Source organism: Ascidiella aspersa, chromosome 3 (assembly GCF_963924565.1).
Source record: "Ascidiella aspersa chromosome 3, kaAscAspe10.2, whole genome shotgun sequence".
Lineage (NCBI taxonomy): Eukaryota > Metazoa > Chordata > Ascidiacea > Phlebobranchia > Ascidiidae > Ascidiella > Ascidiella aspersa.
The window spans coordinates 12,504,711-12,531,592 of NC_139449.1; the positions used below are offsets into that span (position 1 = coordinate 12,504,711).

The following is a 26,882-nucleotide window of genomic DNA, read 5'->3' on the forward strand; positions in this document are numbered from 1 at the left end:
AAATGTTTAAGTCCCAAAAAACTTTTCACTTACAGACAGCTGTTAGAATCCTCCAATTGCACGTCAATAAATCGAAACAAAATCACATTTCTTGGATCGCCAGCCTTAATCAGCCAATCACAAACAATGTTCTTCGGGTACGGCAGTGGATAGTTCGGCGATTCGATAATTCCTGTTTCACAAACAAAACGACCATTCAGCAACGCTGTGAAAGGCTTGGTTTAAAAAACAAGTTACCTTACCCCGCGCGCGATTTTCTAGTACACCCCCACAAACAAGTCCTCTTGCTGATCGTCGCTCATTCAACAAACCTATACAACAATCATCTAATTGCCACTCGGCACGAGAGGTTAATTGGCTCAATATTTAAGCAACGTATAAGTGCCAAGGGCTACGTATAAAGTGGAGAGCACGCCGTTCAACTTTGCGCACGTGCCCCGAGTTATTCATTAGACAGAGCTATGGGCGATTATAGTTCGAATCTCTTTGTGTATTGCTCTGTATATCCCAATACTTGTAAACTAACGTTCAACTATAACATATATAAACTTTTTCAATCTTTAAAAATATGCACTCATTTAGGTCAAACTTACCGCCACAAGACTTGACAACAAAAAATACCAAAATCGTAGAAAGCATTTTATCGGTTGGTTATTTCTGAAACACGGACAATAACAAATCCCAGCGCTCCCCAAGCAGTGCTACGAATAGGAAATTCGAAAGATGTGTTAAGGTATCGCGAAAAAAAGCATTTAGTGCCTCAAGAGGCCTATTGTTGTGAAAGTTACCTTTGCTCCTCTCCATTTGTTAATGAAGCAGGCCACTCATCATTCACGCCCCTATAGTCACTCGAAAGTGTTTCCATATTTCAAGGGCCGAATATAATCACCTATAAGTTTCGTCACGCAGTTTGTTTTTATTTTATGGACTACTTGGCATCTCGTCCCCGCTAGATGTGCCAGGTGCACACGGCATCGCTCTCGGCTAGAGGTTTAACTCGGACGATAAAATACCCTTTTGCCTCCAGCGTTGCTGTATAGACGTCGAATGCCTGTACTCGACGATCGGTTGATGCGATCATTATAAACGCCTTCGCATCCTTATTCAAGAGCTATAAGCACTCGATCGTCGCGCAAAACTTTCAAGTGTCCGTTTATCGACGCAAATACACCAAGATTTCCCCGAAATTAACGCTGTCGTACATAAAAAGACAATGATTGGCATCAGCAAGTATGCGAACACAAGATTCAACCATCAACAGAGCTGTTGCGTTTCGGTCAAATTTGTACGCTAGAAAAAGTTGTAGTTTACAATTAATTTGGTGACGTAATCAAAGCTTTGGCGCTAGTGGTAAATAGACACGACGTGAAACTTTGGCTATATTATGTGTCGTAGAAAAACGCTCGCGGTTAAGTAAACTTTATTTTAAAGCCAATGTAGCATTTAACATGCAATATTACCAGATATTGCTTAATTTGACGTCACTATACACGTGACCGTTGTTCACTGACGCGTGAGCTAACGCCGAACTGTGCGCTTTCAACGTTTCGCATTGATTCTAATTTGTACGTCTTATAGACTAGTAGCGGATTGAATCCCCGCCTCACCTTATTGTGTGTACTTCTCAGATTTGTGAATATATAGCGGGCAATATCTACTAAGTGAAGTGATTTTGTCTAGAGTTGAAGTGGTTAAGGACAGGTGATTTAGCGACCTGTTCTTTGGAGTCAGTCTTGACTGAGAACGTGTAAGAGACCAGAGACAGCCGTCGGCTCTCGTCTTAAGAGCCAGCGCCTTCTTACCTGTAACCCCCATCCGCTAAAGCCAATATATTTGACTTCCAGTCGAATACCCGATATTTTCCCGTTGATTACTCGTACAGATATTATATTATACAAATTTTGATATTATCTAGCTTTGGAAAATTATATATTTGTGCAATCCAAAAATCATAATTTTGGTATAAATTTACCAAGTTTGTAATGTAAGTGAACCATTTCAACCATAAATGGTAGATTTTATTTCTTTTTAGCCGGGAGGAACGATTATTACTTCACATTATCCCTGGCATTAAGTAAAACAGTCTAACCTCAAAAATAAAAGTTTAGAAAAAATAAGAACTCTTTTTTTGTATAAAATTTTGCCATTTTAAGAACACGTTGATTTAACAATTGTTTTATAAATGACTAAAGGCTTCGTGAATCTTCGTGGTGAAGAGCATTTCACTGCGGTAACTGGCGAACTAATTGAAAATCACCACTGAAAAACGACTCGGCATAAATTATTTAACACTTTTCTCCAAATTGAAGATACACGACATATAAAGCAAAAACAAATTAGGCCTACAAGCTGAATGCAATAAACCAGGCTTTGTACTTGCCTTTAATAAACATAAAATTCCGGTACAACTCCAAAGTAAATTTTGATGAAATTTTAAATCGAACGACATTTTGGTAAAGCTCACTACTGTTCTCACACCTGATCCGTTAGAAATTAATGCATTTCTAAGCAAAAATGTCTACGACAATTAGGGCCTTCCAAAGGCCAAAAAGTCTTTTTAGACCTCAAGGTCGTGGAAATGTACAAATTTGGACCTTTAGGTAAACTCCCGGCGTAGATAAATTAAAAATATTTGTTGAAAATTCACAAAAGATAGCAAAATATGTAAGATAGGATTACTAACACTTGACCCACCTGAACCGAAACGCTAACTCGAATCCTAACCCAAATAATGTGCGTTAATTTAATAATTTTTGGAACGCTGGGAAAAAAAGACCAAACTCGGGTGTGCATAAGATGGTTTCTCGTCCATTGTTTATAGGAATTCTAACGTCACAAATTGAGGTATTGGGGCCTGAAGCGTTATAATTATTAAATTAACGCACATTATTTGGGTTAGGTTGCTGGTTAGTGTTTGGGTTCGGCTTGGTCAAGTATTATTTAACTTTATCTTCTTATGCACATTTGTTATGTCAAATTAGTGCATTGACCTCAAAGTCTAAAAGTCGGGCCTTTTTATCGTTTAAATGCACTAATTCGCGTAGACCTTTTTGCATAGAACTGCACTAACTTCTGATAGGGTGGTTCTTGTTTAATTAGATAGTCCATTCTTAATTGCTCGAAAATCAAGTTAATAAAGTTCCAAATATCGTTTTATAACCCGCCATTTTGTGACTCTTGAAATACACATAAACTAGTTACCAAAAATGAAAACTATGAACTAGTTACCAAAAATGAAAAATTTTAAACCTTTACCGTGTGAATTTAAAAAAAAAGTCTAAAATTAATCACCGTATAATTGCAACCTGATAGAAGAAATTATTGTTCGCTTAACAAAGACTATTCTAGACGAATTTTCCAGTAGAACTAAAATTTAAATTATGAAATTATATACGTATGCATTGCTTAACAAAACTAACAAATAACTATGTATTGTAAAGCAGCGGTTCTTAAACTGGGGACCGAGATTTTTTGTACAATGTGCACAAGCATGTGCACGCGGAAATGTGCGTACCTTTTAAAATAGGTGTGATCACAGGTGTTCTGATGGCAAGGATGGTAAAAGGGTAGCCTACATAATTTTTTTAAATGGAAACCCTATACGCTGCGATAAAGGTGCCAGAAAGTATATTTTTATAGAACAAATGTATGTTACAATATAGAATTAGCCTCCATCGAGTTTAGTCTCTATAAAAATGACAGAAAAAGACAAAAAGTTTAATGATTTTCTAACATCAAACAGGTTGAGACAAGCCAAATCTTTGGAATATGTTGTCAAAAAAATCCAATCTGGCAAACCTTTAACGTATATCTATTTATTTCAGGTGTCGGTATGTGGTTCGTACTTTTTCATATTTTCATTACTTTATTTTAACTATAGAAAGTGTCGTGTACGGCCTGGTTAAGAAGGAATATGAAATACATTATTATATATATTATAAAGTGTGACTTATTTTAAAAGATTTTGAGAAGCTGGTAGGAGTAGGAATATGTAGTAGGTACTCAGGCCTAAAAGTTTTATTGATGAGAGCCGCGGGCTGGTTTAAATTGCTTGGCGGGCCGGATGCCGCTCCCGGGTTTTATTTAGTTGAATACTTCCAATGTGAGAGCATCTCTGTGCGGCAAAACAAGCTAAGTTCGCATTGAAAAAAATTGTAATACATTTTTTTACTGAGCAATTGTTTTTGGAAGGCCGGTCTGCGACACAATTTCAGTTTTAAACCGGTTCGCATTGCAAAAATGGTTGCGACCCCTGTGTTACATATGGTCAAAGCTTGAACTTCTCGTTTTGCCATATGTAAAACTGGAAAACGTGTGCGCCATCGGGCTAGTGGAAAAACATATCCTGTGGTAAAACTTGTTACTAAACCACCAAGAGTTAAAGCCTTCACGCATGACTAATATAACTGCTGGTTAAAACTATATTTTCTTGTGCTGTTGGTGTAGTATTTCTGGTGCAAAGTTGTTACAATACTAGGAGAACAAAAAGTGTTACAAATACTAGGAGAACGTTTATATTATAATTAAATGAACGTAGTATCAAATCTAACCATCTAGTCACGCCTCACTGCCTTTTATTTGCAGCATACGGCTACAGACTGAGGATACGATCGCCGCTTCCTTGTTTGTTTTCTACTTGGCCGCGATGTAACGGCATATGTTGCCCCATTGGACAAAAGCTTGAAGCATGAAATACCAAACTACTATTGGAAAAGTTAGAGGCCTAAGCTTCGAAGATGTACTTTTCTGTGCACAGGGAGAGGACGGTGGTCAGTTTATGCCTCAAACAATTCCGCTTGGTAAGTAATCAACCTGTTGTACTTGTTCCAGGTAAAATCTGTTAGCTAAAGTTTTTGCATCTTATGAGATGAACGGGTTACAATAAAAAAGTATTTGCTATCTTGACCTAATCTTGCTAAAAACGTTATCGAATCTAAGCAACATGTATACTTGAAATAGATTTAACACGCACGGCAAAACCGTATCAATCAAGTGGGCTTATTGTTGACTGAAGTCTACAAGACAGCCCAGCCCGTTTCCGGCTCGATATTAGGACTCATCCCTAATATACTAAAATTGGCCTGTTTACTATCTCGGTAACTTACGTGTATACTTAATTGTGCACGTTATGTAACCAGAATACCACTCGTATATGTTTTAAATAAAGTTTATTTACACGATCTTTTTTTAATGTAGAGCTTTGTTTGCTATAGTAATAGAACCTTATCCTCCCTTACTAAACGAAATCTTGTTTTACGTTACTTATATTATCGAATTGCAACTTTTTCTTTACTCCTGAGCCCTATTGCACGCGCGGTACATTTATAGGAGGACTGTCTTGTCGACATGCCATAAGACCGAAAAGTTAGGTATTTATCAGACGTTATTAGTTATTATTTTGTCTTAGATATTACTGCGTATTAGGCTTTATTATGTCTTTGGTCTTAATACTATGGTAATATAGATTATTCTGCTTGAGATATTGTTGCTTTGTAGGTGTGTTCCAGCTAGCCCTTTACCTTTAGCTGCTTTAGCCATTGTCCATTACTACTGAAATCCGTAAACTTTAGGTCTGTTGAAACATTCCATATTTTTTGTATAGTTTTTTGTAAGGGTGAATTTAGGGTGACAGAGTCATGGCCATTCCAACTAGATATTGTATTCCCGCTTTGTACAAATATGTTGTTATTACCAAGGTATTCTATCGTAATAACACATCAACTTAAACTAAGCGCTCCGGTATTACTTCTTACGCTTGTGCTACTACTATACGCGGTTTCTGTGCAGCTGTCATGCATCTCAAATGTCTCCCTATATCAAAGTTTCGATATTCCAAATAAATATATATCACAATGTTAGCTGCCGTTTTGCTGTTAGCTTTTACACAGGAAGTTTGTTAATCTGTTTTAAGGTAAGGAGAGGAAAGCAAATATTTTAAACATAAAGAGGCACTATGAGGCCCACAAGCAGTTATGAACAAAATTCTAGATTTTATATAGCGAAAAATCCGCTCGGTATACAACCGACGAATAAAGATGCAATACTACGCAACACAAAACGAAATCACATACAAAGAATTCACGAAGCGGTGAGAAAACGGAGGCTGCAAATTTCACACTAAGTCCTATGACGCCAGAGAAACAAAATCGGCGGGTAGCCGACTCGAACGGCAGTTGCGCGACTAAACGCAATAATTTGGCACAAAAGGGCTACAATAATTAAATTTGTGACAGTGAGTATAGGCTATATCATTTTTGTTTTTATAGTTTCATTGAAAGTTCTGGAAACTTGGAAGCATCTCTCGTACACCGAAGTCGTGAAAAAGATAGTTGCCTTGTATGTTTCTGACGACGAAATATGCGAGAAAGATCAAAATGGTAAGAAAATTTTGCTTAAATTTGTATCTTTACCAAGGGAATATATGGAAAGATGCACACGTAGTGGCATTATAGAGGATTATTAAATCTAAGAACAAAACATTGATACTTTATGTATTTATTAGTAGATTTTTATATTGTCAGTTTTTCAAACATGTTGGACAAAATTGACTATTTACAGAAATCGTCGAAAATGCTCTTGGCAAATTTGATGTTCCGGATGCAGTCAAGATGGTTAAGGTGTCAGATGAAATTTCCATTCTTGAACTCGGCCATGGCAAAACAATGGCCTTTAAAGACCTGGCAATGTCCTGCACTTCTTCGTTTATGGACTACTTTTTGAAAAAACGAAAACGGCATTTTACATCGTTAGTAGGTAAGAATAAAAACCAATTTTCTTTATCCAATGCTTTTTATTATTTTACTACTACGTAAATATATTAATTTTACAATACTAACGAAATCTGACAATTCCGGAAAAACATAAGGCAATGCGTTTTGTGACGCCAAATAACACAAGAAGTAATGGTAAAGTTATACATGTGCCATTTTTAATTATATTGTCGATTGAAATTCGTTTGTGTTAAACTATTGACACCCAACATTGTTGTTGGTCTAAAATTAATTTAATAAGAGTAGGCCGCCAGGTAAAATAGCGGGTGAGAAATTGTCCGCGAGGTAACATCTTGAAAAGCCCTGACCTTGACTGTGTTGATGCTTAGTGACGTCGGGCGACACCGGTTCGAGCGCTATTCATGGTGCCCTTGCATGTCAGAACATGGATATAATTGTCGTGTTTCCCTATCAACGAATAAGCTTGATTCAACAACTGATGATGACGACTGTGAATTCAGAAAACGTTCATGTTTACTCGTGTAAGTATCAACTGCTGTAGAAGCGCAAATCACAGTAATCTTGGTATTAATTTCATTGGCCCTGATGCATTGGGATCATAACTTTCAGTTGATGGAGATCTTCAGGACATTGATTTTAGAATTTGCGATATTTACTCGGATGCTGCATTCATTAAGAAGAATGACGTTGGAACAATGAACTCCGGAAATTGGGGACGCATTTTAGTTCAAGTTAGCTGCATTATAAGTAGTATGTTGAAATATGTAACGAGTAAACGTTGTGTATTTAGGCAATTCTAACATTAAGTCCAGTAGAGTTTAGGCACGCGTCTTTAATGAGAACACAGTGATGTTTTTGTAGATTGCCCATCACGTTTTTGCTTACTTGCAAATGGCTCATCAAATTGGCGATGACGTTAATATTGTAATTCCAAGTGGCGGCTATGGAAATCTGACTTGTAAGTTCTCTCTGCATTGTTGTTAAACAATGAAGGATGTTTGTGTTACAAACTGTCATTCTTATCTAGCATGTCTTCTTGCTGTCGCAATGGGAGTTCCTATCAGGCCGCACGCTATTTCAAACAGCAACGATAATTTCAACCAATTGGTGCGAAAAAATCAATTGTTTTTAAAATCAAGTGTTGCAACTGTGGCACCGGCAATGGATATCTCCGTAAGTAATCTTCTATGTTTTATTAGAAAAATCAATTTTATCGTTAGTTTGTACTAATTATTTTTTAGTTTCCTTCAAACTTGGAGCGAATTATTTGGATATTATCCGAGAAATCTGGAAGTACGGTTTCAGAGGCCAGAACGTCAATGTTTAACGAGTTGCAACTAACCTTACCCCAAGAGCTGCACAGCAAAGTAGGTGTTGACATAAAACATTCAACAGGGTGCCTTATACCAAACATAGTTATCGGTATGGCAAGTGCCAATTGGTGCGTCGTAAACAGACTATACCTGGTCGAAAGTTAAATAATAACGGAGCGAAAAACTCGTGGTCCTAAGCAACTTCGATCCAATTTTTAATTTTTGGTTTTCTGTAGTGTAGGCCTATTTTCAAAATTATAGTAGTTTTTAAAGTTCACCAGCAAACTATGTATAAACTGGACTTTTTGTTTCATTTTGTGTTCGAATGTTCAATTAATTAAGCCTATTTTCAGTTTACTAAAATTTCTTTCTGTGATATTTTGAAACCTAAAATGCATATTGTTTAGTTAGTTGTAATACGGTACGTCAGTGTTTCACAATAATAATGGTTCCTTTTAATAGTTTCGGCTATTCAGTAAAATAAACGATGTTCTTAGTACCCCAGTTTATGTTTACTGCAGTTTTCTTCTGCTGTCAAGACGGATAGCGTTAGTGATGAAGAGATATTACGTACAATGAACGAGATTTGGACCAAATATAATTACAAAATCTGCCCTCACACGGCCACAGCTGTTTCATACGTTTTAAAGCAGTAAGTGAAAGAGGTGTTCTTTTTAATACAACCAATAGGTAAATTTGATTGTCCCTGTTTTTATTTACCTATATTTTGATTGCATATAGTCAAGACTTGAAAACTGCAAACACGGTGTGTTTAGCAACTGCAAACCCTGCTAAATTTCCGGAAATCCTTGAGTCTGCTGATGTTCCGAAGGTCGTGGTGAAATCGGTGGATGACCTTACAACACTTCCTCAATGGTAGCGATAAATTTATAGAAAAATGTTACATAATGTAGTTCTTATCATGTTTTAATGGCCGACGAAGGTTGGAAAAGGGGGTTTGGGTTAACATATTATTATAAATATTTCAAGATTTTTAGCCATATTTAAGGTCGTCAGAAGATTTTACAGAGTAATGTTTTTGCTTAGCAGCTGTTGTTTCATTTTTATAAATTATATTTTTGTTTGTCGCAGTCACAGCGTTCTTCCAAAAGGCGTTAATCTGGAGGATACCATTCGCAACAAAATAACCGCAATTTCGGCAAAGCGTTGATATCAAGCATCTATCGGCAAAATTTTGCTTAAATATATCACCTCTATATGTAACTGTATACACACAAAATATTGAAGGATTTCAAATAGTCAACTAAACATTTATTTTTGTATTTTTTTTTGTTGCTTGCGAGATGTGGGTATTGCACGGTACAATATTTAGTTGCGGAGTTTCCGAAATTGTTGGAAACTGGAACTAAGAGAAAACACCCAGGTTGAAAGTTCTAGAAATCTATGTCTTCATTAGAATATTCAAGGCTATCGGTTCAGCAATATAATATCGCAAGTGGTAGAGAGAAAGTAACTCCCCTTACTTTTGGATCGTTATCTTCAAAAAGCTGTTCTTTTCTTGATTTGGTATGCAGATCTCGATGGGGGGAACTTAAACATCTTTAGGATGGCGTCACAAACTTACGTTGAAAAACAAACTTAAAAACACCTTTTCTCGGGCAAACTTTTGCGCAAATATGCAGCAAAAAGTCAGTCCTGTTGCGCCAGCACGTAACAAATTGTGTTTATTTGTTATGAATTGGAAAAACGTCAATTAAAAGCATACGTTATGCGTGAGGCACATAAAAGTGGCTGGAATATTGCTCTAAAAACGGCTTTATATAGTCTAACTCAGGGGTCGGCAACCTTTCGTATGCAGTGTGCCAGTTTATGAATAATTTCAAAATATCAACATTTCGCGTGCCAAACATTTTTTTATGTATGGTTTGCACTGGTAACCAGGGCAGTGCAATCGGTTATAAACAACCCGAGTCCGACTCCGGCCAAATGTGCAATTTCATCGGGTCCTGAGTAGGGCTCAGACTACAGTCTGTTTTTCCCAGATTTACGCACCTAAAATTGAATGGATATCAGCACTCCACTTATAGGAGGCATGGAAAACATGCCACCATGCTTCTGATTCTCGGGTAATTTTACCTAGTCTTAAGTCCAACTCCGCAGCCCTGCTGTGATCTGACATCTAATTTACGAATGATCTGACATCTAATTTACGTAACATGGGAGATGCCATTAACTCTAATTTCAGAAGTTAAATTCTGTAAAGATACCCTAACCCTGCTGAAAAAAAAACGAACTGTCGCGAACACAATACTTTGCCTGTTATTTTGGAATATACGACGCTTTTCAAACGATACCTATAAGTGTTAGCTGTCAGTTTCGCTTTTAGCTTGGTTTCTCAGCCGCACAAAAACACACGTACTTACTTTTACTTTTAATATACTGCTCTGATTTAACGCAGTAAACATTACGCCAATTTTAGGGCATTGTGACGTTATATGAACGGCTAGAAAAAATGTCAAATAAAACAGTTAAATACACTTATTTGTCACACGAACACTGCAGATCGAACTAGATATGTGTGCAACCATTTATTCAGCGCTAGTGTTGGTGATGTAATAATAATATTATTGATGTGCTAGTAATGAAATGGTCTATTTTCTTAAGGTGATATAACGTGCGCGTTAAATCATTTGGCGTACCCCAAAAAATCATCTCGCGTGCCAAACAGTTTTGGCACGCGTCCCAGGGGTTGCCGACCCCTGGTCTAACTTAACATAAATGGAACTTTTTTGCAGAGTTTATGAGTCACACGGCGCAACACGGCCCAGTGTTTACAGTATTTTTGAGCTACATAGGATAAAATTTTGCGAAAACGTTTAGTATATAATGTAGCGTTTGGCAGTTGTTTCTCCACCTTATCCCATTGTATTGCTTAATATGACGTCACTATGCACGTGACCGGTGTCCACTGAGGTGTGACAAAAAGCCAAATCAGAGATGATTGGCGTTTCACGATGGATTCTACTTTATGCTATTCGAATTGATGCAGCTTTTATATTAGTGGCTTGAATCACTGTGTTCTTTAATCGTGTGTACTGAGATTTGTAAATATATACTCAATGAGCAATATCACCTGAGTGAAGTGACTCTGTCTATAATTCTAGAACAGGAGACCTTTTTATCTAAGTGAGCCCTATACTAACACCGCCCGCGTCAAAAATTGCTTCCGATAACTTTACGCACTTCTGCAGACGCACCGCAAACTGGGAGAACTCTCACCCTTTACGGGTTTTGAAATGCGAAACTTACTACGGTTACTTCTTTGTTCAAATCGTAACAATTCAGTAAAGCTTACTTGAGCTGATCGTAGTCCACAGCGTCAGCGTCTGGAATTCTTGAAAATACAACCAATGCTCGACCTTGCAGAAGAGCGCTTAGCGTAGTCGACCCCTCTAACTCATCCCACTTGCAGGTAGCAGCAAAGCGATCGAAGCGCAGCAGATAGCTATCCAACTCGTTCTGTTATTCCCTGTCTCGCGCCGCGGGTTTCCTTTGCTTTTCTGCTGCTTTTTTTCGGCCTCGGCATTTCTATACTTTCTTCAACTTCAGCCTCAGCATTTCTCCGCCGTTCTTTGGCTTCAGACTCGGCAACTCTTTGCTGGGCTCCAGCTTACCTAGGTATAGGCGTCGCTTTTCTTTCTCGAACGCCTGCTGTTCATTAATGAACTTCGCCAAATCGGCTCCAGTCAAACACAGTTGCTTGCCAACTTCAGCAATCTTTTCCATCTCGATTTCCTGCTTCACCACCATATAAAACTAGGTCAACACCCAACACAGTTCAATAGAATAGATCCCGGACGAGCCCCCAATTGTAACAAACTTTTAGGTCAGATATCCTAAAGTTGTGATGACAAACCTAAAACTGGTACATCAGAAACTGTAGATGTTTTCCTTAGCGTAGTTTATGTAGAATCCTACGCCACGCCTTGCCACAAATTCACGTCAAAACAACAGGTTACTACAGATCAGCTGGTCGCACAATAAGATATCACAATGGTCAATGACAGAGGGCCGAGTAACGCATTGTTTGGGATTGTAAAGTAGTTTTTCAGGTATAACGCAATTTGTGACAATAACTATGCGGTTATTGATAACTTCAGATAAACTTATGTATTATATGTATAATACTAGATAGTGATCGGAATGTACATGATATTTATATGACTGTTTCTTGTGTTTGATTCCTAGATTTAATGCTATCAAAAATAAACATAGCGCCCTCTATCGGCAATTATTAGAAGGTACATGTGCTACATTTGACCCGGTCTTAAATGTATTTTGTACCAAAACACCAACTTAAGACTTACCATTCCTGTTACAGGGGGAAATAAAGTTTCTTTCGCCCAGTTTCATTAATGTACTCGAAATGATATTTAAACGTGACATGGTGACCCCATAAAGCAGTGGTTTTCAACCAGGGTTCCGCGGAACCTTAGGGTTCCGCTTGTACAGTCGAGGGGTTCCGCAATTTCTAAATTGTTTAGCTAATTGAGGTGTTTTTATTACACTGGGGTTCCTCGAGCCAGTGGAATGTTTCCATAGGGTTCCACTCCAGAAAAAAGGTTGAAAAGCACTGGCATAAAGGGTGGTCTTAAATGGGTTTTGCACCCGTAGAGAATCGAGGCATGTCTGTTTGTGCTTGTAATTATAGCGTGTTCGCCTGGTAAAGTGTTAAATATTTCACCTAGATACTCATTTCCTTTCGTGGCCGTTCTGGCAAATCTAGCCGACATTCGACTCAGCTAATCTCCATCGCAGTCGCTCTTGTGCTATATAGTGTCACGCTGCTGTTGGATAAAACACTACAGTCAACTGATGCATGCCTTACTTGCGATTTTTACTGCGCTGTAAGCTCTTTTATTGAAAGCGAGCTATGCTAAATTATGTGAATGTACAATAAATCTATAAGCGACCTGACAGTATGCAATTTGAAATGCTTTGACAGTTTGTTTAGTTTCGATTTAGTGTAGTTCAGATAGCACGGTGGTCATGTCTCACCTGTTGAAATATACACACCATTTCCCGCACTTAAGATCGGTCATTTATTGACCACTGATATGTGGCGCAACATTTAAGATAGGTTTGATCGATGTACTCGACATGATATTTAAACCGAAATTTGGGGTTTTTTTCAACAGTCCCCCTTTCTTAACGCACCAAATTCATAACATAAGACCGGCCTTTTTGTGCCCTTATATTCTCTAAATAGTCAAACCTTTTGTACTCGACATACTATTTAAATCTCTGCTAGCTCCCGAACTATATCACTGTCACTGTTCATATCACTGATGATGGCATGAGCATTTGCCGAAATGTTTGAACAATAAAGCATGTCGCTTTTTACGTCTATTTGGGCCGTTATTTTAACCATCAAGTTGATTTAGGTTTATATGAAATTGATCCCTTTGGGTATGTTACGGTTACTCTAAAGCAGTGTTTCTCAACCGGGTGCCGCGGTACTCTAGGTGTCTTTTTTAACGCTCATGGGTTCTGAGAGATATTTCAAATTCTTTAGGATTCCAATTTTTGCTCAATTGGTAAACTTCTTGATACATTTTTTGTGTACGATAGAAGTGCCAATTAAAAAGTTTTTTTTTCAATCTCGTTTATTGTAACGTTACAGTTAACCACTAAGCAAAAAAAGCGAGCAGCGATCTTTTTATAATTTCTGTAGGGTGTCGCAAGCCAGAAAAGATTGGGAACCACTGCTATAAAGCGCCACACGAGAACAAGTTTGCACCAGAAAATTCTTACACATACTGTTTAAGAGTATTTTGCACTGGTAAACAAATATGGCATAGAATGCAAAACTAACAAATGTCCCAAAAATATCAAGATTGTAATTCAATACACCCACAGCAACTGCTATTTATTGCGCTATCACATATTAATTATAAACATAAACACACTACAGTATTAAGAAAGCAGCAAACGCTGTGCTAGACTTAATAAAATTCGATCGTCACTCGAGGTATATCGAAACTAGACAAAAACACATGATTAGCCTACTATTTTTACTGGTGGAAGCGAAAAGTAATATAAACGCAAAAAATTTCATGGGCAATATTAAAAAACCTAACAACACAGTTAAAGAAATTATGCATAAAATCAACGGCACATGTTTGCCAATAATATATGAAGATAATTGAAAACAACAGCAACATGATTTACTTGAAGAATAATAATAATATGAAGTATAAATATTGCAAAGCTATTACTAAATTACATGAAAAATAGGTATATCAATGTTTTAGCATCGATAAAAGACAGACTAGTCGAAAGACGTAAGGCACATTTAAGTGTTAATTACACAAAAGTTAAGCTCAGTCGAAGTATTGTAGGTACAATATAGCTGTTAAAGTTATTACAGCTTCCTTGTAGATAAGGCACACTAGACAAAATTATTGTTTTCAAATGGCAGAAGGTTTAAAGAACTCTGGAACCATTAGACGGCGTGACAACATAGAACGTTGGATTTCCTGTGTAATTTTTCTACAAAAGCAGACAGTATTTATGGATATGAAGTAATGCACTGGATGTAATTATTTAGAAATATTTAAAAAAATAAAATTACAAATTTCTAAATAGTAGAAATTAAGACTATGTTGGACGTATATTATTCAAATATCGTAAAAGTTAATCTCAGGCAAAATTTTGCTTTAAAATAGTCACTAATTGCATTCAATTAATAGTTGCAGAAGCAAACAATCTAACCTCCATATAAGAAATAACGGGATCAACTTGATCCGCTTTCAATAATGTGACTGTACATCCTCCAAATCCACCTCCAGTCATTCTACTTCCAAACACCCCCTGGCAGTCCAGCGCAAGACTTACAAGTTTGTCTAACTCGGGACAGCTAACGTTATAGTCGTCCCTATTGTGAATTTAAAATGCTGTTAAATTATTTGAAAATAAAGGTACATATGTTACACATCACACCTCAAAGAGTTGTGGCTTTCAATCATAAGTTTTCCAAAGGAATGGTAGTCCTTAGTTTTTAAAAACTCCGGTGCAGTTTGAGTTCTTTGAATTTCTGATATTACATGCCTGGCTCTTTTATACACAATTTTATCCATATCCTTTTTGCAATCTGAAATTATTTTCAAATTATTTCATACTATAAAATGTATAAAGTTTGTTACGGTCAAACTAAACGACATCAAGCAAGAAATGGACTACCTTCTAGTTTTTCCAATGTACCATCCCGTAGACTACCTAAACCCATGATCTCTGCAGCTTCGTAGCATTGCTTTCTACGAGTTGGATACTCTGTTCCAGTAAGTTGATGCCGTACATTAGTGTTTGTTATTAAAACCATCACATCAGGGTCATCAAGAGGAACTAATGTAGCCTCCATTGATCTAGCTCACATAATAAGCACACATAAACTTTGTACAATAAAGTATGTGTAATGAGTTCATACCGACAGTCAATGAGTAATGCATGCTTTTCCTTGCCCATCACAGATATGAATTGATCCATAATTCCACACGGCATTCCAGGGAATGTATGCTCTGCCTTTTGGCAACTTAATGCTTTGGCTTTTTTATCCACTGAAGTTACTATATATAAAACAATAATAAAATATCTTATAATAAAAACAGTTGATTTGTGGTGTTTTCACTGTAAAATTATTAGGTGTGCAGTTCCCACTAACCTGCGTCACTTCTTAATTGCTAGTTTAATGTAAATAAATATAAAAAACTACTAAAAAATCACTGAAAAACTTTCTAATAATCCTAGCAAATCAAAACAATTCTGCCGTTTATTTCGGGTAATTGGAACCGATATAATTTAATGTTTTACCGCCGATTGTTGCGCCTAATTGTACAAACGCGTGTGGTAAGTTGATCTGTCGCTGCGGCAACCAATTTATAGTGCTTGCAGCCTTGCTTTGAATGTAACCTGGCAGTGAAGTGTCAGCTTTTTTTCGGGCGACAAATTATGCGTCTTGCGATAACGTTCGTCTAGTTAAGTGTCAATTATTGGACGAGCGACTAATTTGTAATGTCAGGTGCGGAGTTCTCTATTTCCCTTAAATGCGTTAAGTTGCAAAAGTAACATTACATTGTAAAACGTGCTGGCCGTCGACAAAATGCGCTATAGGGTTACTTAAGGTCAACTTTAGGCCAATATTCAGCGAGGTTATGCAGTTATGCACAGCGTAATTGTCGGGTATTCGTTATGTCAATAGTAACTTTGTATTATTTGCATTACATTATTTCACTGCATAACAGATCATGTTAGTCAAAAAAGAAGAACTGAGGCCCAACAATGCTTTAAAAAACAAGACCGAATTGCTAAAGAGTTCTGTGTGCAGTGTTGCATTGTACTCACTATTGGCAAAAATATAAGTTTTGTCAACAACCTGGACAGTGGACACATTACAGTTTACCCAACTGCTTCAAATAACAGTTGTTAAGAATGGTAAACATATGGAAGATTTTTTTTATTGTAATGTACACAAGTTAGCAAATTGTTGAGGCGATTTATTGCTGTGATTGTGGGCCCTGTAGGGTAGTTTAAGATTAATCCCTTCCCCAAACAAAATCGAGGTTAGATAATTTAATAAAAGTATACTAGGATTCGCTAATCTGGATTTGTTATTCTAGATTCGAATCCTATTATTCTAGAATAACTTGGGATTCTACTTTGAACATTCCTAGTTGTGGAGATTATCGACGATTGAACGCTGCAACACAGCCTGGTGGATACGCAATACGTCAAGTATAACTTACTTATGTAGACACGTGATATTGCTGAATATTTGTTCAAGTAGCTTCATGATTTTAAATTCTCATTCTCTAATTCAGGGTGGTCCAAACCCGGTCCGCGGGCCACACTGCTGAATTATTGCAATGCATATACCTTAATCAAAGAAATATAAGTGACCGACCAACAGCAAGGATGTTCGAATTGTTTGTTTATGATTACATTTTCCGGTTAGACCATTAAATAAACCAGTTTACCATCGCTCATCAAGTTTGGATCCAAAGGGTGTAAAGAACACCTAATTTTTGCTATGTGGTAGACCGGTTTGAAAGTTGCAGTATGTCCATATGGAACTTGTTTTAAATGGCTGATTTGCGAATTTATAAGTTAGAATTGTGTTTTGTTTTCCGTCTTTTTAATATGAACAAAAAATAAAAAGTACGACCCTATATATATATATTACAATTTTGGCAACTTTAAAGAAAGTATTGTTTTCCAGGTTTTCACTACAGCTGAAGGCTAACGCCCTGACTGTTTCCATGTTGCAATTTCAGCTAAATTAAACTAGTTAAAAAATATTCTACGCTTATAAAATGCAGTCTTTTAAATTAAAAGTTTTGCTAAACAAAAAATGTTTTCCCCCGTCGCACACCATTTTGCTGTCTCATTATCACTCGATTTCATTTGCCCACAAGTTCGATGAGAGCAGCAAGTTTATGGAGCTTATATGTCTTTGAAATTACTTTTTGATGATTCTTTGTGGCGTCATCTTTACACATTTCCTGCCCAACCAAACCAAAGTCATTGATCCACCCCTGGCACACATGTTGCACTTTATGGTGTCGCGAAGAATATGCAAGAAATATTGTGGCCCGCAATGCTGTCAACCTTGAACCACCCTGCTCTAATTCATTTGTTACAAAACGTTTTCTATCTTTGTTTTGATCGCTGTAGTTTTACATGAAATTATTAGCTAAATTCAGTAATAAAGTAATTTGTTAAGTTAAAGTTGCTGATATAAACTTAACAGCCCACCAATTCACCATTAGGTTTTGCCTTTTAGTAGTTAAAAGTCAGAAAATGATGTTAATGTAAACTTTAAACATTTTGTATTTTAATTGTAAATGCTAAAGTGTATATGTTAAGAAACTTGATAAATTTGAAAAACTTCCTGGTGTAAATAGACACCAATTCTCAATATTTAAAATAGGTTCCTCTGGCATATTCTCAATGCATACTATAATTTATCTAAAAAAAGTTACCTCCAGTTAATGCTTCAAGAAAGGTGTACATGGCTACTTCCAATGATGCAGAGCTTGAAAGGCCACCACCAAGTGGGACACTACTTACAATAGATGCTTTAAATGAGGGAATCACACCTACAACATACATTTAGAATAATTAAATAATAAAATTTTGCACCCCATTACAGTAAACATCAGAACCTGGAAATTCATTAATGACACCCTTTACATAATTAGACCAAGCTGGTTTTCCTGGTTGCAAAGGATTTTTCACTGTTGGAACAGGAAATTTAATTGATCTTGGATCATCAGCAGACTCTGCCCCAGTTACTATCTCAATATCTCCATCATCAGGTGTCAGGCATCCAGTCACAATAGTTACAGATGGCAGTGCCTAAAAAAGCAGCAAACAAATTAATAAATCCAACATGTGAGATGTAACAAATTGGTGACACAAGTTTCTTAGGCATTCACTTTGTGAGCCATAACTGTTTTTATGTTAGAACTTTGATACTAATATCGTCACGCTCATAACCAAATTGCCGAAGTCATCTTTTTATGATTTTCAGAGTTTTTGCCTTTGAAGTCACTCCTTGTGGCCATCCCCATTCTTAGAAAAAGTGCCTAAGTCATTATTTTGCACAAGCCATGGAAAATGACCCAAGCACTTTTTCTATGGACGGGGATGGTAACAAGGAGAGACTGAATAAAAAACTTTAATAATCAGTAAAAAATAACTTAGGCAATTTGGTTTTAATATTGCAGTTAAATGTGACAATATTTTAAAATATATTTTAAGTAAAACAAAGCGAAAAAACAGGCATAAAGATCATGAAATGTCTTGGCCACTGACTGACAATATTTACACCTCTTGTTATAAAGTTTCCAATGCCTACTTCACTGACCATTGGTAAGACAAATCCAGCATTGTAATCGGTGTGTTCTCCAATCAAGTTGACACGACCTGGGGCGCAGGCTTTTACACTTGGCATGTGCGACGGAAAGTTTTCATGAAATAATATTTCTGCTTGTTTTAGCAACTCTTCAACTGGTGGTATTTCACTGACTCCAGACATTGTTATTTAAATTTTAAGTGTAAGTTAACCTGGCCCTAAAAAAAGTATAAACAAACAGGTGACCGGTACTAAACCTTATTTCAAGTAAGTTGTTGAACCAATGATACTATTAGGGTGGAATTCATAAGCTGTAATTAATCACTTGTAAACAAGATCTATACTTGGAATTACTTATAGTAGACCATTGGGCGCTGGTCTAGAATCCTACCACAACGAAACACCATTTGGGTTAGGGTGGGTCAAGTATTATTATTAAACTAAGAATATAATAATACTTGACCCACCCACACCCGAACGCTAACCCGCACCCTAACTCAAATTTTGTGCGTTGATTTTAGATCTGTGGTAGGATTCTAGACCAGCGCCGACCATTGTAACTTGTCTTCAAGAAAGAACTATGTTTTTCAAAAAGATATCAGAAATACAAACATAGGTAATATTGTGCGGGGTTAACATTCTTCATAATAGTTACTTGTTTTTGCGAATTCAACAGTGTGTGTTGTTTCATCATTTGTTAAAATGTGTATCAACAAGGCGCATTCGTTTTAGTCTTTTCTCTCTGGCCAAAACGCATTTGGAATTTGAACCTACGGCACTGGAGAGTTCTTAAAATTTGCTGATTTGTAATACGTGTTGTTTCATTGGTGGCCTGCTATCACCTAGCCGGAAGTGGCTGTTTCAGTTTGTGGACTGTGGTTCGGAGACGGGTTCAAAACCAACACAATGTGCACGAAACAAAACGTGCACATTGTGCGCGCAATGTGCACTTGCGATATGTGCTCGATTCAGTGCCCATTTGAAGGTGCACAATGTGCACTTGTCATATGTGCACCAAACAAAACTTGCACATTGTGCGCACAATGTCCACTTGCGATATTTGCACGGTTCGGTGCACATTGTGCACTTGCGATATTTGCACCAAATGTGAACTAAATCTGCATCTAATGTGCATGTGCGCCGAAATTTACTAAAAAGGTGCAGGGTTGCCAAATAGACAAAAATAAAAAAAGCCGAAATTACTCTAAAAAAAGCAGGGAGTCGAACCGTTTGACTTTTCCGGTTCAGGTTCGGTTCGGGTTCAAGGATTTTTTCGGAATCCGGTTCAGTTCCGGTTTCGGTTCGGAGGAATTTAAAAGTTCCGGTTCAGCTGCGGTTCAACCATCGTTATTTCAAAACCGGTTTATAAAGTTCCGGTTCAGATACAATATAATTTGCGTTAAATTTCAAAATGTGGGTCGATAAATGTAGAGAATAATCTTTGAATTGGAAGTCATTTAAACTAAGTTACGTGACTTATTAAAAAAAACAGCAACTCATTATTTAAATATCTAAAAAATCAACAATCAACAATTTTTTCATTCAATATTTATATTTTTTTTCATAAAATTTCGAACATGGCGTAACTTGACTCTCTAAAATAGAAGTTGTGACGTCATGCTGGAGCGAACCGCTTTTGTTTACAGGTTCGGGTTCGGTTAAGGTTCAGGTACTTTCAAATTATTCGGTTCAGTTCCGGTTCGGCTCCTTAAAATCCTATGAAAAACGGTTCAGGTTCGGTTACGGTTCGGAAAAAATTGACCCAAAACCGGTTCATAAAGTTCCGGTTCGGTTCCGGTTCGACTCCCTGAAAAAAAGGCCAAAAAAAGCCAAATCTACTACAAACTCTAACAAGTCTATGTTTTTCCTTAAATAAATAAAAAATGCAATAAAAAATGTCATGCTGATACATTGAAATTCTCTTTTTGTGGCAAATTTTCTTAATTTTTTTCTTTTTTTGTAAATTTTTCTTGACAATTTTTTTCTCTTTTTGTAGATTTTTCTTGACAATTCTTCTCTTTTTGGAATTTTTTTGGATTTTTTTTTCTCTTTTTGCGTTAGTTTGATATCTTGTTAACATAACACTCATGACATTTTTGAAAAAAAACGAAAAAAGCCTAAAAATCCTAAATTTTTAAATTTGGCTTTAAAAAATCCTAACTGGCAACCCTGAAAAGGTGCACACTTTGGGTCGAATTCATAAACTCGGATCAGGTTTGATCCATGATCCTGGATCAATTGATCCGAGATTTACAATCCTGAGCTGGGTTTATTCCACAAACTCGGATCAACTGAGCCTGGATCAGTTTCGTGATGCATTTTCGCTACAGCGATGTTTTATAACTTAAATTTCACGGTCGGGTGGTTTCAAAAGTAGTTGTCGAGGTTATATTGACAGCTAAAAGTCGTCTGCACACGGCAATACAAGTCAAAGATAAAGTAATTTAGTAGGCTTTTAAAATGAATAAAAACAAATAATTTTGGCAAAAATTGTTTAATCGGCCTAATTAAGCAAGGTGGGTATGTGAATACCATAGAAAACAAAAAGACAGACGCGGTCTCTAGCGTCCGTAAAAACGCGGTTGAGCATGGTTTCGGATTGAGTTGTCAAAATTATATAATTGCATAACAACACAGCAAATGCGAGATGCCAAGCATTTGTGGCAGCTGTGGAAGAACCTGAGGGCAAGTGGGGCCTCAACAATTTAACAAGCAGAAATGTTTCTGGGAAATATTTATTGGAGCTGTGTAATAAAACAACAAAACAACCGTAAATAATATATTTTTAATTCACAACAAAAAGTAACTATTGGTTGACAAAATAAATGACAGAAGACAACAACATAAATGGAAAAAAGAACAGCACGAGTGGTAAAGACAATAACACGAATAAAAAGACAATGACATGAAATGAAAATATTACTGATTCGCAAATCTTTATCTGAATACCGGTACTAGTTATAGCATTTTTGTTCTACTCTTGCTGTTTTAAAAAAACGTTTTCTGAAAATGAGTTTTGCACAATCTGCTGGCGATAGCGATCTCCAGCAATGTGCCCGGCTGCCCGCCCTCTCCTTCAACAACGACTGTCATTTCTTCCTTAATGGATGGTGGTCCTAGTGGTAATTTTTCTTGTATTTCATCTTTAGGCTTAGCCAGATTGTAAAGAAAGATCGTCGCAATTATAACTGGTAATTAGTTGGCCAGTTATAGAAGGCAACGAAACCTTTCTTTTCAGCATATACTGTACTTTTACAATGACTCAGAACAGCGATCATCGCAACCACCGAGGATAAAGTTATGGTATCGCAACCACCGAGGATAAAGTTTATGGTAAAAATATTAGCGAAATCGTAATCATGCCCCACAGGATGTAAAGTAGATGTATAGCGTGGTATTTATTAAAAAAATTATAATCATTAATAGAAAAACTCAACAAAAATGACTTTTCTAAATGGCTGAACCACCTATTTTCTCGGATCAAAATCATGGATCAAAATGACGCATTTTGATCTCGGATCAAGTTTGATCCGAGTTTGTGGAATGAAAACTGAAATATTGATCCCGGATCAAGGTAAACTGATCCATGATCCGAGTTTATGAATTCCACCCTTTGTTTTCCGTGATCACTTTTTCCACCGCTTGTGATGGTAAGGCGCTATTTGTCCGGCAGTCGATTATTATCGAACTTAAAAACAGACAGACAGTCAGATGTAGGATTTGTACTTGCTATCTTACCAGAAGATTTACAATTGAAAAAAAAACGGTCTCCGTGGATAAGGACCGCGCAATTCTCGCCAGATTTTTTGTTACTTAAAATTGTATGTGAAATTCTGCAATATATATTTACAAACACGAAAAGCAATATTTGAATGTAAAATCGCAATGTTATGGCATGCCACGTCAGATAATGTCACCTGCAGGGCTGTTAAACGAGCATTGGTTGCTCGAAGTTTTTGGCGAAAAGGAAAATGAATGCATTCAGGTGCAGAGCTGTGCAGTTTTGCAGCAAAGTTTTCACGCTATTGCAAACGAAAGCTGGAAACGTTGTCTAGTGTGTGTTTTATTCTTTATCTTTTTGGATGATGCATAAATGTATGGCTTTCCATTTATTCTTAGTAATTATTTTTTTCTCTGTAATCTAACATTACATAGCTTTTTATGTTTCTGTAGCATTTTTCTACGTTCGTCTTTAATTTCCCTTCAGTGTAATTGATCTTTAATGATTTTATTTCGATAGCTTTTCATTTTTTGTTCATCTTTAATTGATTTTTAGGCTACTATAATTCCATTTTCCTTTGTCATTTGAGGTTATAGTTATTTTTTTCTGTCGCATTTTCATATTACCTATCTATCGATAGTATTTCGTTTATAGTCTTGCCTAAAGTATTTCGCAAATATTGCTGCTGCAGTTTAGGTTGCGCTTTCCGTTTAATAATTTTCTATTCGACCATTTCTAACTTTTTATCTTACGATTGGTTTTCGCCCTGTAGTGAGTACTATGTGTTCCCTTAATTGTTTTTGTCCTATATGCGTGCCGTTACTTAAAATGTTCTGGTTTTGTAAAATAAACTTTTGTGTTCAAGTTTTTTAAACTTACGGAATTATGGCCTGACTTAACGTTGTACAATCAGTCATTTTAAATGTATTTCATAATAAAGAAAAATGCTCGTATTTTTTTAAATGCAGTGAATCAGAGAGGTCGATCGAGCCACTAATTACGAAAGTTGTTTATAGGAGTCAGCATTGGTCATTTAAAAAACAAACAATCTAGGCTGACGTATAGCTATTCAATGTTCAACTAATTCTAACAAATTGTTTTTCTTAGTCAACAAAATTAAAATGCAATATTGCACTTGGATTAGATTAAAAATGGTTCAACATAAATCTTTACATAAAGAAAGTTTGCCTTACGTTTAAAAGGTCGAAAAAGAAGTTTGCCTTACGTTTAAAAGGTCCTATCAACATATTGGGTAGGGGTGCACAAAACTTAACATTTTATTCCGATAACCAATATCGTGGACAAATAGTATCACAATCCGATACCCAATGACGTCATAACCATGACCACATAAGCAGAGCAGATAAAAAATTAAAAATATTTTTACAGGTTTTACGGCTAAATTTGCAGGTTCAGTTATCTCTAGTTGTTAACTTATTTTTTGAGTAAATTTATCCCACATAATCGGAAATCTATAGAATTGGGACTCAATTAAAAAATATATAACAATAAAAAGAATTGCACGAAAGATAACATGCATTACTTGATCTTCTCAATACAATAAACATCATCGGAAAAATCGTTTAATATGAAGTTAATTCTTTTACTGTATAACGTTCACTGATACATTGTATGTTGCACATTGAGCGATAGTGCACAATGTGCACTTTATCACCACATATCACAAGTGCACATTGTGAGCACAATGTGCGCGTTTTGGTTCGCGTACATATCGCAAGTGCACAACGTACGCACAATGTGCACCGAACCGTTCACATGTCGCAACAATGTGCACGTTTTGGTTTTGAGTCCTGTTGGTGGTTTGCACCCTATAAATCCTCAGCGATTTCAATGTGCACTGCGCGCATAGTCATACAAGTGAAAATGCAGCCGTATCTTTTCACATCGCTGCGGCCACGTTTTACAATAAACGGGCCAAAATAATCAATTCCAGTGTGCGCAAACGGTGGTTCGCTGTTCTTTAAACGAGCCACGGGTAGATCTGCCATCAGTTGCTGGCCGCGCGGCGCATTGCGCTTGCGACATAGTATGCAATGGGCCAGAGTGCTCCGAACTGCGGCACCGCCTTTAATAATCCAATACTTTTGGCGGATTAACGTCCAGGTGTGCGCAGTTCCGGAATGACCTGCTTCTTTGTGATAATAGGTTATTATCAACTTCGTAAGGTGATGGTAGCTGGGCAGAATAATCGGATGCTTGGACTCAAATGGTATAGGTGCATTGTCCAATCTTCCTCCAAGTCTTATGACACCATTCATTAGTAGGGGATTCAGTTTATTTAAACACTTCGTTTGGTCGCACTTCTTAAGACAACGACGAGTCTGCCTATCAGCGTTTGAATTTGACTCTGATAGTGCCTTGAATGCAGCTGGAAAAACGGAGCGTTGAACAAACTTCACAATTTCCAACTCTGCTTCATTAATCTCTTGAACTGTAAGTCTTTCTTGTGAAACTCCTCCTTTCTTGAAACGTAGGAAACGTTTGTAGCGCAACAGCCACGCTACTGCCCTTTTTAGGCGATTCAGAGATGAATATCTTTGAACAAAGGTTTCCAATGGCGTTATAGAACCGCAGCAGGTTGCCATTGACGTTTTTGCTTCTATGGGCTTGAATTCGTCCGGTATCTTTTCTTCTGAGCTAGAAGTGCATGGCCAAAACTCTTTGCTTTTCCATAAAAATGCTGGACCTTTTAGCCATGTACTGGATCCTAGCAACCTCTTCACGGTGACCCCACGTGATGCTTCATCAGCAGGGTTTAGCTTAGTCCTCACGTGCCTCCATTGAAATGGAGTAGTTTGCTGGTGAATTTTTGACAATCGATTTGCCACAAAAGTTGAAAATCGCTTTCGCTCATTGCGAATGCTGAATAAAACAGCGTTTGAGTCTGTCCAGAAAACAGATTCACACTCAGAGACATCCAAATTGTTTCTTAACCACTTGTCAGCCTTGATTGCAAGAACAGCTGCAACAAGTTCCAACCTTGGAATGCTTTCACTCTTTGGTGGCGTGACCTTGGCTTTTCCACACAAAAATGAACAATAAACATCATGAGCATCATTTTCTTGACGAAGATAAGCAACAAAACCATAGCCGTTAACAGATGCGTCGCAGAAGTAATGTATTTGACGGTTTATCACTTTGCCGAAATTGGGTGGAGTAAAGCACCTTGGCAATGTCAGGTGTTTTAGCTCTGGAAGTTGACAACACCATTCCTTCCACTTTACTAAGAGAGGCGTTGGGATTGCATCATCCCAGCCTAGTTTCATCTGAATGACCTCTTGCTGGATTTTCTTGGCGACAAGAATAACAGGTGCTGCAAAACCAAGTGGGTAATACAGCGAATTGATGATTGATAGCATTTTCCTTCTGGTAAGCGTAGTTTCCTCTTTAGTTTCCTTTGTACGAAATCCAAATGTGTCTCGAAAAACATCCCAGAACACACCAAGCACACGCTCTTGAATTCCCTCCTGTGGAAATATTTCCTTCATTGACTTTGCCCTTTCTGTTTCAGGTATGGCATCCAAAACTGGTTGACTGTTTGAAATCCACTTTGTTAGATGGAACCCACCTTTTTGTAACAACTGACTCAGTTGGGATATAGTGCTTATGGCTTCCTTTTCTGTGGAAGCAGATGCTAAACAATCATCTACGTAGAAATTGTTTTTCACTATGTCAGACACATGCTTGTCGAACTCGTGTCCGAACATGTCGGCTGTGTGCTTTATGCAAAATGTGGCACAGCATGGAGACCATGTGGCTCCGAAAATATGAACTAACATTTGGTGAACAGTGGGTCTTCTTTCCATGTTGCCTTCTGGCCACCATAAAAACCTAAGCGAATTGGCATCGCTCTCTTTGACTCGAACTTGGTGGAACATCGCTTCCACATCACCGACAATCGCAATCGGATTTTGGCGGAATCGGGTCAAAACACTAATCAAACTATTAACGGGATCAGGGCGTTGCATGAGGGCATCGTTTAAAGACAGGCCCTTGTACTTCGCCGCGCAGTCAAATACAATTCTGACTTTGCCCGGCTTCTGTGGATGGTAAAATGGGTGGTGAGGAAAATACCACTCCTGTCCTGTGACAGGCTCGTGGGACGGCACTTCGCGGGCATAGCCCTTTTCAATATACTCTTTGATTTTATCCACATAGTTATTGCGAAGCGCTTCGTCTCTTTGCAGGCGCTTCTTTAAATACTGCAGTCTTCTTTCTGCCAT

The 26,882-nt window shown here is 37.2% G+C and overlaps 3 protein-coding genes across 3 annotated transcripts; 1 reads left to right on the plus strand and 2 right to left on the minus strand.

The window, feature by feature from the left end:
- Positions 1 to 4,652: 4,652 nt before the first annotated feature.
- On the plus strand, positions 4,653 to 10,310 carry LOC146160226 (threonine synthase-like 2). The gene is made up of 11 exons (XM_083384623.1): positions 4,653 to 4,799; positions 6,267 to 6,377; positions 6,559 to 6,753; positions 7,100 to 7,252; positions 7,341 to 7,462; positions 7,593 to 7,689; positions 7,759 to 7,904; positions 7,973 to 8,098; positions 8,566 to 8,696; positions 8,786 to 8,920; positions 9,137 to 10,310. The coding sequence occupies exons 1-11, from the start codon at positions 4,688 to 4,690 to the stop codon at positions 9,213 to 9,215; spliced, it is 1,407 nt and encodes a 468-aa protein (XP_083240749.1). The 5' UTR covers positions 4,653 to 4,687; the 3' UTR covers positions 9,216 to 10,310.
- Positions 10,311 to 13,760: 3,450 nt separating this feature from the next.
- On the minus strand, positions 13,761 to 19,130 carry LOC146160227 (galactokinase-like). Its single transcript, XM_083384612.1, has 8 exons — positions 18,930 to 19,130; positions 18,226 to 18,418; positions 18,043 to 18,159; positions 15,492 to 15,630; positions 15,248 to 15,429; positions 15,008 to 15,158; positions 14,780 to 14,942; positions 13,761 to 14,557 (listed from the first exon to the last, which is right to left on the minus strand). Exons 1-8 carry the CDS (start codon positions 19,098 to 19,100, stop codon positions 14,492 to 14,494), a joined length of 1,182 nt encoding a protein of 393 aa, XP_083240738.1. The 5' UTR covers positions 19,101 to 19,130; the 3' UTR covers positions 13,761 to 14,491.
- Positions 19,131 to 24,467: 5,337 nt separating this feature from the next.
- Positions 24,468 to 26,882, minus strand: LOC146160228 (uncharacterized). The gene has a single exon (XM_083384904.1). It carries the CDS (start codon positions 26,880 to 26,882, stop codon positions 24,468 to 24,470), a length of 2,415 nt encoding a protein of 804 aa, XP_083241030.1.

What these genes read in the sequence shown, in the direction of transcription:
- LOC146160228 (XM_083384904.1), bottom strand. Translation starts at nt 26,882, where the DNA reads ATGGCAGAAAGAAGACTGCAGTATTTAAAGAAGCGCCTGCAAAGAGAC.
- LOC146160227 (XM_083384612.1), bottom strand. Translation starts at nt 19,100, where the DNA reads ATGTCTGGAGTCAGTGAAATACCACCAGTTGAAGAGTTGCTAAAACAA. An exon ending in TCTTGAAGCATTAACTGGAG is followed by an intron (nt 15,631 to 18,042) that starts GTAACTTTTTTT and finishes TTTTATATATAG; the next exon opens with TAACTTCAGTGGATAAAAAA. An exon ending in GCATTACTCATTGACTGTCG is followed by an intron (nt 15,430 to 15,491) that starts GTATGAACTCAT and finishes TATGTGAGCTAG; the next exon opens with ATCAATGGAGGCTACATTAG.
- LOC146160226 (XM_083384623.1), top strand. Translation starts at nt 4,688, where the DNA reads ATGAAATACCAAACTACTATTGGAAAAGTTAGAGGCCTAAGCTTCGAA. An exon ending in GCCTCAAACAATTCCGCTTG is followed by an intron (nt 4,800 to 6,266) that starts GTAAGTAATCAA and finishes TTGTTTTTATAG; the next exon opens with TTTCATTGAAAGTTCTGGAA. An exon ending in AAACGTTCATGTTTACTCGT is followed by an intron (nt 7,253 to 7,340) that starts GTAAGTATCAAC and finishes CATAACTTTCAG; the next exon opens with TTGATGGAGATCTTCAGGAC.